At 34.4% G+C, this 15,000-nt stretch overlaps 1 protein-coding gene and 1 long non-coding RNA gene across 2 annotated transcripts in view; one reads left to right on the top strand and one right to left on the bottom strand.

The window, feature by feature from the left end:
• Positions 1–5,760, top strand: part of LOC136825013 (uncharacterized) — a 110,965-nt gene extending 105,205 nt beyond the window's left edge. The window contains exon 4 of the mRNA XM_067081046.1: positions 3,048–5,760. Coding sequence (XP_066937147.1) covers positions 3,048–3,239 — 192 coding nt within the window. The 3' untranslated portion in view covers positions 3,240–5,760. The remainder of the gene's footprint in view (positions 1–3,047) is intronic.
• LOC136825014 (uncharacterized) overlaps positions 1–15,000 on the bottom strand; it is a 653,512-nt gene that overhangs the window by 270,588 nt on the left and 367,924 nt on the right. The gene's annotated exons all lie outside the window — the stretch shown is intronic.

The raw sequence follows: 15,000 nt of genomic DNA, 5'->3' as shown, positions 1-15,000 counted from the left end.
TATAACCGAAGAATTGCGTACGAAAGAAAAAGAAAGTATCTTGGAATAAAAACAGAAAATTGGTGCGCTTGTAAACGATTCTATACGAATTTAAAAAATGGCTACAAAGTTATATTAGGTTTAATAGGGAAAGAATTCCATAACCGTCGGAAAAGGAAAGGATTCTCTTCGAATTTAAGATGATTGGTTCCGACTGGAAATAGCTAAGCTATCTGTCGGAATAAAAGACAAGTGTCTAGCGAGAAAGGAGTCCGTCGAGATATAAAATAATTATAATACCAGTAACTACCGACAGACATGAAAAGAATTTAATTTCTTCACATGTAATACCTAAACAAGCGATAAAAAGACAAACCGCTTCTTTTTATAAATCTTACAACAGAAAAAAGGCGTATTGGAAATGGTACCGGTGGGAGAAAATGCAACAAGATCGGCTTTAGTTACAATGAGAGAGAGAGAGAGAGAGAGAGAGAGAGAATGCTCATGGGGAATTTTCATGGCTTCAGAGTAGGATCCCTGGGGAGCTGAGGAGTACTTTAGGATAAAAGCTCTCTCAAGGTGATTGGAATAAAAGTAGCGGATGGTGGGTTGGTGAAATGAAGGTTTCAAGTGAGAAGAGATACAGGAGTGGAAGAATACAAGAGAATAAATAGGAAGGAAGCAAAGACCCTATGAAATGTCGGAGAACTGAGAAAAGAATTTAAGGCTTTAAACGAAAGAAGACAATTGAGTTAAAATGGCTGTGATTATATTTTAGCAAATGTGAATAGAAAATACCTGAACTTTGCTGACTGGAATGAGTATTTTGGAAGCTTACTCGCTACAGGTAAATAGAACGGAAGCAGAATTGATGAATGAGTTGAATGGGTTAGTAGAATAATAAAAAAAATCTAAAACCACGCTTTTATTTAAAATTTCACCAAAAAGTATAAACTAAAACTTTCTGTGATCCACAGTATTAATGGGTACGCCTAAACATAGAAGCGTGTGGCGGGCACTCACCTAACTTCCATACAATTCTATACAAACATTTAAATTGAGAAGTTTCCGACGGCAAGATTTCACAGCACGGATATGTGGAATTAAATCTCATTATGTATCTAGTGATGATGTAAGTTGGTTAAGACCTGAAGGGGTCTGTGAAAGCAATGAAGGCGGTTAAGTGATTGTTATCAAAGACTTGCCTGTAATTTTGGATCCATACCTGGTAAGCTTCCTCAAGAACCATTAAGAGTAGGCTGTACACGTCATTGTTAGAAATTGCTTGACAATTCACATTACTAACGTGAAATTTTGCATTCATAAAGCTCTTTCTTTAACTATGTCTGTATTTACACACTGTACCAATAAAGTACGTTTTCAATACAATACAGCACAATACATGTCTGTATAGAACTGTATGCAAGTTAGGGTAAGCGGCCCACGATTTTTTGTTTTGGCCTAAGAAACCACTAATATTGTGGATCACAGAAAGTTTCATTCTGTACTTTGTGGTGCATTTTGAAATAAAAGCGTGCTTTAAAATTTTTTAATTAGTGTTCTTTGTGATTTTTTAGTGTTTGACAGTTGAATAAGTACTGCTTGCATCACCGATTGCAGAGCCTCATCCTCGTTATGAAAGTGTACGAATCTACAGTCCCGACACTGCATGTTTCACACCTAAGAAAACATAATCACTTGGTCAGGCGTTTCTACATACTACACAACGAGAAAATTGCAGTAGTATTTTATTTTTAAAAAATTTCTTGTAATATTGCATTGTCACTGACTTTGAACATGTACACCAAATTTGGGTGAAATTGGTTTGGTAGTAGTGGGTCAAAAACTGGTCGCAAGTTTTGACCCAAACAGACAGACAGAGAGATAAACTAACATACAGACACAGAAGTCAAGTAAAATAAAAAAGTGTACTAAAAAAAATTTAAACGCAATTTTATTAAAATGCACTAAGAAAGCAAAAAATAATATTTTGAGGTACACCAGTACTTTCTTATATTTAATCATGTCTACAAAAATAAAAGTGTGGGTGCCAAACATGGAAGGAAATGCTACAAGAAAAAATTTTGTTTTCTTGTAGCATTTCCTTCCATGTTTGGCTCCCACACCTTTATTTTGTAGACATGATTAATTGTAAGAAAATCCTGGTATATCTCAAGAAATAATTTTTTTTCCTTTTTGTGCATTTTAATAAAATAGTATTATTTTTTTTTATTTTATACTCTTTAGTCTTGACAGAAATTGCAACTGATTTATGATATTCTTTAGAGCCAAAGAAGGTTTGAAAAATCCGTAGAGTTATTAACTCAGTCTACCGAGTCAAAGAAGGTATGAAAATCCGAAGAGTTATTCACTTCATACAAATCCTGAGACACTGGGAGAGGTCACTGTAGGGTCACTAAAGGTCACTGTTGACCTACTGATCATGTAACGTTGTATTGTTACCAGGATTGAGTAACCATGCAAAATTTCAAGTCTATCAGACGAAGGGAACTGGTGGAAAATTGAGTTACAAGTTTTGACCCAAACAGACAAACAGATACAGAAGTCAAATTAAATAATAGATGTAATATAAAGTAAGGAGACCCGAAATTCATGTGTGTAAACAAGGAGAAAGTTCCCAGGAATGAGTGAGAGGATAATTACTTGATGCTTTCATATTTAAGAAAATGATGAAGGTAATGTTGACAGTGTAGCTAAGCAATGCTTGAAGTGATTGTGCAAGAATATTAACATCGAAATTAATTAGGTGACGGTCAGGTTGAACAGCTTGGGTTGACATAAGGACCAAAGTAAGTATTATGGATATGTATTACGAAACAATTGTGTGGGATGATTGGAAGTATAAGTCTTCATGTAGCTAACACAGAAATATAGAGAGGTTATCCTAAAATTATTAGTAATGACATGTGGTAAGTAGTTGTGTCCTAATAATGGTTTTTTTAATAACAATAGTTTTTGCTGATGCGTTCCTCTGTAATTATTGAATGCGTTCATTCATTACTTAATTAATGGAGAAAAAACACTGACAGCAACATTTTTTCCGGCAGATCGTGGTAGTGTTCTACGTGGTGATCATCGCCGTCTTGGTCGGAACGACGTTGAGGCGACGCGGTCAGGCCAACGAGGAGGTCGAGGAGACGCGTCATTTACTCCTGTACGACGAGAAGAACGACTGCGTAATGCAGACTGCGGCCGTGCCCACGTCCAGAATACAAGAGGCCGGACTGCTAACGGTGTAGAAGAGACGACGTCACTTTCTTCTAATGTTATAAGACGGCATGCAAGAAGTCCGATATGTAAACAGATCTCTTTTGGCCATACTGACTAAGAAATCCTTAATAAACTGAAAGCATTGGGCGACACAAAGCAATTCTTAAACGGGTAACCGGGTAAGGAGGATGTTTCGAGGAGCACTTCCGGAAGGATTTTCCATGTCGCGAAATATCGACGTCATGCGAAATTGAAGCCTGCTTAACGCGACTATTCTTAGATATCACAGTAGTCTTACTGATCTAGTGAACTCAGCCAAAACTAGTAAATACTTTCTGTTAAAGAAGCAGATGCTTATGACAAAAGAAGTGTTCTGTGCCACAGCGGAGCACTCTTCCCACACTTCTTCGTTAAAATACGTTGCACGAAAACAGATACCATGACATTTGAGAGAAGTATTTAACTGAAATTCGAAACTAAATCAAGTGGAAATAAAAGCTGGAAAGTGACAAGTTAAAAATGAATAAATTAGAAAGGTAAATCATAATAAAAGATAAGAAATCTTAAGCTCAACATTCTACAAAAATAATTAATATAAAGGAGATATGGAAAGGATAGGAAGGAGATAATTAATACCCAATTACAACAGAAAAGGCTTTTCTTTATTTTGTTGACGGGAAAAACGAACAACCCTAGTAAAACGAATTGAATAAAATCCTACAACAAATTTAATTGGGACTGAAATTTTTGCCATCCATATCCACTGACAGATGTTATTTAAAATATCCAAGGGATTAAAAACGGAATGAATCACAATAAAATTATATAATTACCGACTTCAGAGACTTGTGGCTGTACCTGTCTAAAGTAAATGAATGCGTGTCAGGAGGCTCTGCATGTACGTTTTTTAACTAGGTGCATTAACACTCTCATACATAAATATATACAATAACACATACTAGTACTATCATCACTTAAAAATGGCTAGTCATAAAGAGTACATTATCGAATGTAAAGCTATGTGTGGAAAGAGACATTTCGTGAATAGAACCTCTTCAAATGGTATGGACGCTGAAAAGAGTTAAAAAGAATAAAAAAAAAAAAATGAAAGCTCAACTGATTCCAAATCTGTCATTGCTTGCGAACGGAAGAGATCCGGAAGTTATAAGGATTTTACTAGTATGTCATCCCAGTACGTACCAATCCTTGGGGAAAGTGGACAACAACGACACAAACTGAAAAATAATTGCCAATGTGATCTGACGTATTCAAAACCCAAAGTGTTTCAGGGAAAGATATCCTGCATATATATTTTCTTAGACACTGGCTGTCATTCTCTGAGTGGCACTTACGCTTCATAAGAATAGGAATCGCGCCATAAACAAACACCAGGCACACCCTCATACAATATCTCTTAAATATGAAAAGACATATCCTAATTACATATCAATGAAAACTCGTACTAACCTTTATATAAGATAATTAACTCTGAGACGAATTCTATATGCCCATCGAAACTCAACTTCGTGACTATCATTATCACATATCACAAAAATCAGATATATCTCTCTTACATATTAATATTAAATCGTAAAGATGATATAACATAAAAACCAAGACATGCAAAGCTTACATATCACATAAAGATTCACTATTAATGTTAATATAGCAAGTTAAGATTTGTCAAAATATAGAAATACTCAAAAAACGAAACATGAGGCCCGTCACACTCATTTGAAGCCCAACAGAGGTAGCAGTAGTTATATAGTATTAATAGAAATGCTAGAGTTCAATGATTTATGCATATCACGATTAGCGTTAAGATTATATATTAAATTAGAAGTGCTTTAGAATATCAGTCATGTGACACTCACAATTTTAGAAGCATTACCTAAACTACTCATTATACAATTCAGTTAGTGACCTATTTTGGTAGTCCAGATACAAACCCCGGTAGAAGTTGAGGCATAGATGAAAAGAAGAGGAATTTGTGCAAACAGGAAAAAGTTAATTTTATTTCCGGAGAGTTATTATGTCGATCATTAAAGGAGTAAGTCAATTGAATCTACTTCAAGGTAAGACAATTTTTCGGAATTTTGTTCAAAGTGTTCAGTACGCCTTATAAACTATGTAATGACGACGTGCTAAAATCATTTCAGTTTGCATTGAATTTTGTTAAACAAAACATAAAACATTTAAAATATAACTGGCGCCAATAATTTTATACCCACAATATGCCCTCAGGTTCATCACATTCTTGCGATGCGCCTTGAAAACAAATTCATCTTTCATCGATCGTGTAATTCTAGCGAGCTCCACTGATAGCGCGATCATTAAGCAGAGCTGCGAAAAATACAAATAAGAATACATCCACCCGATGCCCAGTGATTTTCTACCATAGGGAAATCGAAGGGTAGATGGCTATACCCATACGAAAATCAAAGGGTGGGCTGCTCATTATCACAAGTAACTTGTTTCTCTATGATAAAGTTACGGGAAGCAAAGACTACAGCCCATGTGGAAGAGTGATTTTTTTTTTTTTTTTTTTTTTTTAGAAAATTACAACAGGTAATTGCTTGACAACCAAGAACTAACATTTCAAAGATGGCAGAACGACACAGACAATAAACAATTTCTAAATATATAAACTTAAAGGCGACAATCGCTCAAGAACATACATCATTCCCAAACATCCAAACATAAATCCCTAGGGCCACCTTGATGAAGGTAAACAGAGGTGTTTTATGCAGCCAGATCACTTTGACTACGGCACTGTTTTGAGGTACTATAGACATCTAGTCTCACGGGGGCTCTCGTGATAATGGAAAAATATCAGTAAAATGCGTTTGATGAGAAAACGATCACCAGCAGCTATACTGGATATGTGACTGTTTTGTAAGGAAAGTGACAAGAGTATGATGTCTAACACTCTAAAAACTTCATCTTGACCTGATCTTTATCTGTGGTATCTTCTTTCAGTATCAGAGCAAAACTCTTGCAATGTATTAGCAATGCATTTGCCACTAGAATCCAGAGAGTTACCAAATCAATACTAACGTACTCCAGAACCTCGGCATCAATTGTTGAAAGCTACATATCGACCAAAGGCATTGACGTGGGTGATAGAAGGCGTGTATAAAGATAATACTATATGCTTTAATGTGTATTTAGTGTATATGAATTTAGCACTAGGCGTAGTGAGCCTGTGTTCTGTTTTAATGAAGGAAATATTTTTTCTTTATTTGTAAATAGCTACTGAAAAAGGCGAACAAACAGCATTTATGACGGCGTAGGTGAATTACTTCATAATTATTTCTGACGCAATGAGTCAGATATGTGTATTTAAGTCATTTATAGCAGAATAAAAGTATTTGTAATAGCATATCATTTCCAGTATTTATATTACAAACACGTCTAAATGTAGAAAAGAAATGTAGGTTATTGTCAAATATTTCGGTAACGTCAGTTTCAGTGGAGTTTTTGTTTCTTAGTCGGCAATCTATAATTAAAAATGACCACGAAAAGAACCCTGGTTGCCGTAAGATTCCAGACGGTTATTGTTGCCTAACGCTTCTAGAATGTTACTGCATATGGCAAGAATAAATCGACGGCGTGTGATTAATGTCCGTTGTTTAGCATGCAAATACTCTAGATTTCCATTTGCAAGAAAGATAACCGTCTGCGCGACTCTGTACAACAGTAAGTAATAACTTTAACTTACAAAACTTAATCAAATAGGGCCTCCTCATGACTCTCGTTCAAATTTGGTTATTTTATGTTATGTGTATAGTACTGAGGGATTTTGTTTGCTAACTGCTGATAGACATAGTTGAGAAATAAAAAGCACACACAGACATACACATTTCACGTTTACATATACATATAGAACATTTAAATATACATACACATTATATATATATATATATATATATATATATATATATATATATATATATATATATATATATATATATATATATTCATCATTCAATTCCTAAAGTCAAATCGAAACCTACTATATCAAACTGTTCGGAAAATTTGTTTTAGAGTAGTTCATTGCCCAGAAGCAATATATTGGACTTTTACGTCACAATGACGACAGGATAAGGTGTCCAATAATAGAGTGCTGAGTACAGGTTTAGCTCAGTTTCGAATGATTTTGTGATTCCAAAATTAATAACCCCTGGGAGAAGAATCTATGTTTTACCGCGCTGGGTAAAAAGACGCAGGGTGAGATTAGCACCAGTGATACAGTGTGGCAGCAGAACCAATGCTTGGCCCACTGGCAAGTTAATGAAGTAGGTGTCCGATTAACATGGTATGTAGGTTACCTATACAGAAGCTGCAGCCATTACCTATATAGAAACTGCAGCCTAATCCTCAAACAGGTTACGCCGCTTATCCTTCCTACAGGTTAGTTTCGCAAATGCACAATGCGGCAAGCTAGTCTTCTTAGTCTTGTGACAGGATAGGTGCTTTTCCAAAGGTAGAGCTAAATACCATGGTGACATATCATGACAGTTCACCAAGGAAAACTATCAGTTGAAACTTAAGCATACAAGCTGTAACCACAATAAACTATCCCGAAGATCTGTTCTACTCTGTATGTCCCAGGAATCTACCCCAAACTCACATACTTTACATACACACCCACATATATATATATATACACATATATATATATATATATATATATATATATATATATATATATATATATATATATATATATATATATATATATATATATATATATACACATACATATACATACACAAAGACAAAAATACACCTTAGTACTTGAGAATAATCAGCTATTAGATAGTAACCATCCCAACCAACCCACCTCCAATAAAAATATTGCCATTTTCTTAAATGATCACAGTGTTCCCAGATCGTAAAACAAGCAATAAATGTGAAAAGTGAACAATAAATCTCAAATTTTTAAGCAATTTGCTTAAGAATCTTTATCAGTAACCCACATATCTTCAAACGAATGTACATGAGTAGCCTATTTATGTACAACAATTATTTCTGTCACTGGCTTAGTATAACAGCCACGCAAAAGTAAGTAGCTCAGATATGAAATATTTTAAGTTTAACGACTGGAATTTGAATAACTGTCGGAATGCAAAAAGTAAATCTATTAGAATCCTGTTCGAAAAACGTGTCTTTCAGAATCTTTAGCAATTAATGGATTCTTTGCAACAATAATCCTAGTGATGGAAAGTCCTTTCATTCATACGAAGCTCTAAAAGAAGCCCGTAAGGCAACGAGAATGGACGGACGAATGAATGATAAAAAAAGTATGATAAATATTTTCCCCATCTTCTGTGATGTCATTAATTTCGTTCAGTGTCACATTTATGGCTACAAGGCGTCAAGAATAATGAAAATTTTGGTGAGACTCGGTAAAGAATGTATGTATAATTTATCTAAACTTAAGTCATTCCTGTATCATTCTCTGTTTAAGCTCTTTTATATTTATCACAGAAATATGTAAACAATGATTTCCTGTAAATGTAAAGTATTTTCATTCCCCTTCATTCTCCCGGAATGTTGGTTAAAAACATTCTACGTTGGTGACTCAATAAGTACTTCTATTTTTGACTGCTCATTTAGAGGCTCACAATACCGGATATACAAAGCATTTGTATATAAGTGTACACAAGGAAATTACATACAAACATATATATAAATTATATACACACAGACATATATATATATATATATATATATATACATATATATATATATATATATATATATATATATATATATATATATATATATATATATATATATATATATATATATATATATATATATATATATATATATATATATATATATATATATATATATATATATATATATATATGTGTGTGTGTGTATATATATATATATATGTGTGTGTATGTGTGATAATCTAATAATGAAACACAACAAATATCTACCCTGTGAAATATACGTTCTCCACACCAGAATTCTACATTAAAATAGTGGAAGTTCAATGTATTTGTAAGTAGTTTGGATCTGAAGATGAAGTTAGTTGAATGTGGAGTGCATTAGGTAGCAGCCGATATCCAATATTATGGAATGTTAATTAGAATACGAGACGACGGTTATGGAAGTCGGATGTAGTGTGTGGGGTATTGAAAGAATGAATCCCAACGCTGGCTAATAATAATAAATTCCCAATTACTCATTGTGACAGAAACGGCCATTTATCCTTATTTTTGGTATCCAACTACAAATATAAATGGAGCTTATAAACAGATATTGAAACTGCTCGACACTTTTTGTTACATTGCTTTCCATGCGGTTAGTTATATGGAAATGCGACATCGTTGCGAACTGTTATCAGTTACTTGATTGATTTTATGAAATGAAAGCTGCTAAACCAAGCACCGGGGCACTCTCGGCCATTCAGCAATTAAGATAATGAAAGGAGAGAGTTGGAGTGCCTGAACAACAAGATAAAAAGATCTAGAAAACAGGGTTGAGTTACAAGGATCAGAGGGTGAAACTGGAAGAAAATTCCACAGTTCCACTTAGAAGTAGTAGTTAAGAGAGATTGGAAAGCAAGGTTGAATAAATAAAAATGGGTGCAGCTAGTGGCCGAAGGGATGCTACGAACACCCCTTTAGTGGCCGAAGGGATTAGTAATTCCTGTTACTGACGGGTGACGGCAGTAATGATATTCTGCCACATAGCAACTAGGTACCTACTTTACTGCTGACATCAACGAAAACATCATGGATTTTCAAGGAAATGCTCCCACAGAGAGAGAGAGAGCAGAACCACTAATGAACAAGAGGGTATAAACCCATTAACCACCATCAAATATTTCCTGCCTCCCCCAAAATTAATCATATGTTGCCAGTCACAAGGCTCAACTGTTTGCAAAGCTTTTTCATAATCCTGCTTTCAGACAGGCAGAGAAATATACAAACCGAAGCAATAACGTTACTGCTTGTCGGAGGTAATTATGTTAAATTCACACAATTATAAAAAAGAAAGAATCTGAATAAGAATTCCAAATACTACGGTGAAAACTACTGCTGTAGTTTTTCCTAAGCGAGAGAGAGAGGGAGAGACAGTAGTACATCGAGATATTAACGCTGTGCTTTATGTAATGCCTCCATAACGAAGGTAGTTTATGGTTACTATAAAAAACAAAAAATGACGTAAAACTAAAGCCAAGGAGTGATGGAACAATTGAATTAAATTTTTTCCTGTTTTCGCCTCTAAAACATTATTATTTTGTTTCCTGATGTATGATATCATTCTTAGGAAAACGACTCAGGATAACAGTTCCTAAACAGATTAAAAGCAAGAGTAAGCTAGTAATTTAACCTTCACTGTTCTGTAAACTAGGAGAGAAACAAAATCAGCCACAGGCCCAAACATGCTTTAAAATTTTCATAAACCTGGGAATCTCGGAAGACAGAAAAATGAATAATGTAAATAAAAGAACAGAGATGAGTGAAACAAAGAATAAATAAACGGATGCTGTTGCTTACTGAGTCATGAGGGGTAAAAAAGGCAGGGGACAGGAGAGGATAAAACTAGGACAACTGTGCAGTGCATCTTGAGGCACTGACGAATAACTCTAAGACTCAGAAGGCTTTAGCCAGCCATCAGTGATAACGCCACAGAGCCTTAAAATGAGTAAAAGTCACACCTCAGGATGTTATAGAATAATAACGGCTGGTTTCAATTCCTCCTATGATGCAAACAGGTACTTGGTATGAAACACCGTTGAACCGTCAGTTGAATTTCCAAAACTTTGAGGCTAGTTTCTGAAAAGTTCTTGAGAGCAGTGAAGACCCGATATTAAATGAAATTGGCAAGAATATTATTAGAGAGTATCGAGCTTCAAAGACCAAGCAGAATTAACACAATTTTCAACGAAATGTCACGATGCCGTAGGTCGGACTTGACAGAAATATCAGCTGATATACGACAGGACTTAAAGATAATAAAGCTAGAAAAATCAGTCCACAGTTTGACAGAGTCGCTCTCTCTCTCTCTCTCTCTCTCTCTCTCTCTCTCTCTCTCTCTCTCTCTCTCTCTCTCTCTCTCTCTCTCTCTCTCTCTCTCTCACTGTGCAAGTAGCTAGAATTAAACAGCTAGAATTAAACTATGTCGCCTCATAGTGATTTATTATCGATTAATAGGTCTTTGTGACCGCTTTAACGGTATAAATTAAATGCTCATTGAATTGAATTGAATTGAATTTAGAATTTAGGCCAGAGGCCAAGCACTGGGACCTATGAGTTCATTCAGCGGTGAAACGGAAATTGACAGTAAAAGGTTTGAAAGGTGTATCAGGAGAAAAAACTCGCAGCTGCACTATGAATCAATTATTAGGAGAGGCTGGAAAGTAAGATGGAAGAAAGAGAATATGACAGGAGTACAGTAAACGGAACGAAAGGGGTTCCAGCTAAGGGCCGAAGGCACGCTGCAAAGAACCTCAAGTAAAGTCTACAGTGCACCGCATGAGGTGCACTGACGGCATAACCCCCGACGGGCGTTAAATGCTCTTTAATGCCAGACATTTTCACCCTGAAAACTAATTTCATCTTTACAGAATTGTTCCATGATACTGCCTTCATGAAAAAAGAATACACTCAGGAAATAATGAACAAGGAGTTCAAAGAAATCCGGGCTTAAAGTCAGCGCTTATGTTCATTAGAGAAAAACTGAAATGCAGCAGGCATTTTCAAATCGCTCCCATTCTCTTGTCCTTTCATATCGGTTTAGTGAGAAAATGTTTCCTTTAGCTTTTAAGCCAATATGTGGTTTTTGAAATTTAGTTCAGAAGTCTAGTAATATGAAATGAAAGACGAATTTAAGAGACCTATCTAAAAGTATATTTTCATCATACATACATGCACATTCACACATATTGTGTGTATATATATATATATATGTTATATATGTATATATATATATATATATATATATATATATATATATATATATATAATATATATATATATATATATATATATATATATATGATTATATATTTATATTATATACATATGATTATATATTTATATTATATACATATGTATATTTATATAAATATATATATATATACATATATATATATATATATATATATATATATATATATATATATATATATATATATATATATATATATATTTATATCAATGGGGAGGCGGACACAAAGACTTGTTAAAAAGGGTCAATTTATTCCCGACGTTTCGTAATGGCTTCATTACATTTTCGAGGGCTGTATAAAATAAATAACATAAATTACAAAAAGGGTATAAATTTAAATTTAAAAAATTAAGCACATTGGGTTACAAATAAAAAAATAAAAAATAGAAGGGACAATTAAAAAGGACAACGTAAAAACAAAACAAAATCTCTAAAAATATATACAATATAAAAAAATATATACAATATAAAAAAAAAATATATATATATATATATAAAGTAAGAAGATATGGACCAACCTATTCAGTGGCAATGTTAAAACTAAACAGAAAACGAAAGACTAAGAGAGGTACAGTGTGCCGGCAGAGGTTTTAGAAAAAACTTTTCACAACAGATCCAAAGTAAGTTTGGAGCCATTAAGGTCCACCTGATACCTGTTAATCCTCTCACCATCGGGTCTTTATTTAAGTACAAAGATCGTTTATGCCCTTATATGTCCTCCGGGTGTGTGTATAGCTATACGTGTCCTAAATGTAATTTAGGAACTTATATTGATCCACCAGGAGGCTTCTGAAGGTACGCATAGACTCTCATCGTGGAGTAAGCTATAGGAAAGGCAGTAAAATTACAAACCCAGAGTTTTCGAATATCAGAAATCACTCTAGAATATGTAAAACTTCAATTGAAAATAAGGATTTTTCTGTTTTAGGGCGAGCCTCTAGCAGATGAATTGGCTCTTTTGGAATCATTAATGCAGCCATGAATTGGCCATTTGGAATCATTAATGATTAAACGACTCGTCCCCTTGTTAAACAGCCAAACCTCTGCCGGCACACTCTCTTGTACCTCTCTTAGTCTTTCGTTTTCTGTTTAGTTTTAAAAGGACGTTTGTAGCTTTCTGATTGTATATGAATCACGGTGATGTGATAAATAGTCATAATACCACTGAATAGGTTGGTATCATCTCCAAAACGCAAAACACCTGAGTTCGACGGGTTGATGGGAGATGGTATTTATTTATATATATATATATACTGGTTATGTGTCATATATATGATATATATATATATATATATAAATATTCGTAACATATATAAAATATATTTTTATATTGTATATTTTTGTAGATTGTAGAATTTTGGTGATTGATTTCATTACGTTGTCCTTTTGGATTGTCCAAACGCAAAAACACCTGAGTTCTATTTTTTATTTTTTTGTTGTAACTGTAAAGTCCTGATTCCCCGTCCGTCGCTTTCGAATTTTTTATCACCTAAATTCCCCTTCGGTAACATATAAAAATATATTACCCTTTTGTAATTGGATATGTTATTTATTTATATGAATCACATGTGATAAATAGTCATAATACGGCTCGAAAAACGTAACGGCCAACATGGCAGAGGTGGTGGATATCGTCTCAAACGCAAAACACCTGAGTTCGACGGTGGGCTGAAGATGGTAATTTATACCTCTTTGTGGCCGACTGGTTAGTGTGTCAAGTCCTGATTCCCGTCCGTCGCTGGTTCGATCCCACGGGACGGTGGACTCACCTAAAAATTGATGAAAATATACCGTTTGTAGCTTTCTGATTGTATATGAATCACGGTCATGTTTGGTCATATATATATATATATATATATATATATATATATATATATATATATATATATATATATATATATATATCTATATATATATATATATATTGTATATTTTAGAGAGATTTTGTTTTGTTTTTATTGTCCTAATTGTCCCTTCTATTTTTATTTTTTTATAACCCAATAATTTTTTATATATATATGATTATTTTATACATATTTCCACATCTTCCTAGCATCTAAGCCCCATTGATGTATACCTGGCTGTGGCCACCAAAAGATTAACTGAAAGGTTAAATATACAAATACAGTGCATTAAGCTACCAAAAGATTAACTGAAAGGTTAAAAGTACAAATACAGTGCATTGCTTAGCACTGCCTGACAATGAAGGGAGAAAGGAATATTAGCCCCCTTAAAAACCATTAATTGCACTCGGTTTACCTCTCCCACTTTCTTTTTTTGAACATGTGACTGCTGGAAGCCTTTGTTTCAGAACACGAGGCTGTAAGGAGATTTAGTCTGGCTGAAAGCAAAATAGAGCCAGCGATGCTGATTAAGAGAGGCAAACACCTGGAATTGACTCACCATGTGGTGACCCCGATTCATTCAGTCAAACTTTTTAATTCTCTTACTAAACTTCCTAATTAATTTCTAAGTACCAGAATTTCACATTAACCTCGCCTTGTTGGTGCAGTGTTACGTAAAGTCCAGTGTTTGATTAATCACATGAAATTGTTTGTTTAAGGCATCTTTGGTACCCTCTGTGCACCACCTTGTCTGTGCATATTTTACTGTGTCCTTACCAGCCTTTAATTGGTAAATATCTCCGTTTACAGAGGGATCATTAGCTGTGAAATTCTCCCTTGACGGTGCCTTGACTGTTGTGAGCCCATGGCGCCTCTTATGAGCATCGTTACAGCAACGGATGTACCTTCAAGTGCTCCTAATTATAATTAATCTCTCAGGCCTTATCTGCCTGCTTAGTTAATTTCA

Source organism: Macrobrachium rosenbergii, chromosome 36 (assembly GCF_040412425.1).
Source record: "Macrobrachium rosenbergii isolate ZJJX-2024 chromosome 36, ASM4041242v1, whole genome shotgun sequence".
Classification (NCBI taxonomy): Eukaryota; Metazoa; Arthropoda; class Malacostraca; order Decapoda; family Palaemonidae; genus Macrobrachium; species Macrobrachium rosenbergii.
Note: the sequence above shows the minus strand (reverse complement) of the source record. Positions and strands in the feature narration are given on the sequence as shown.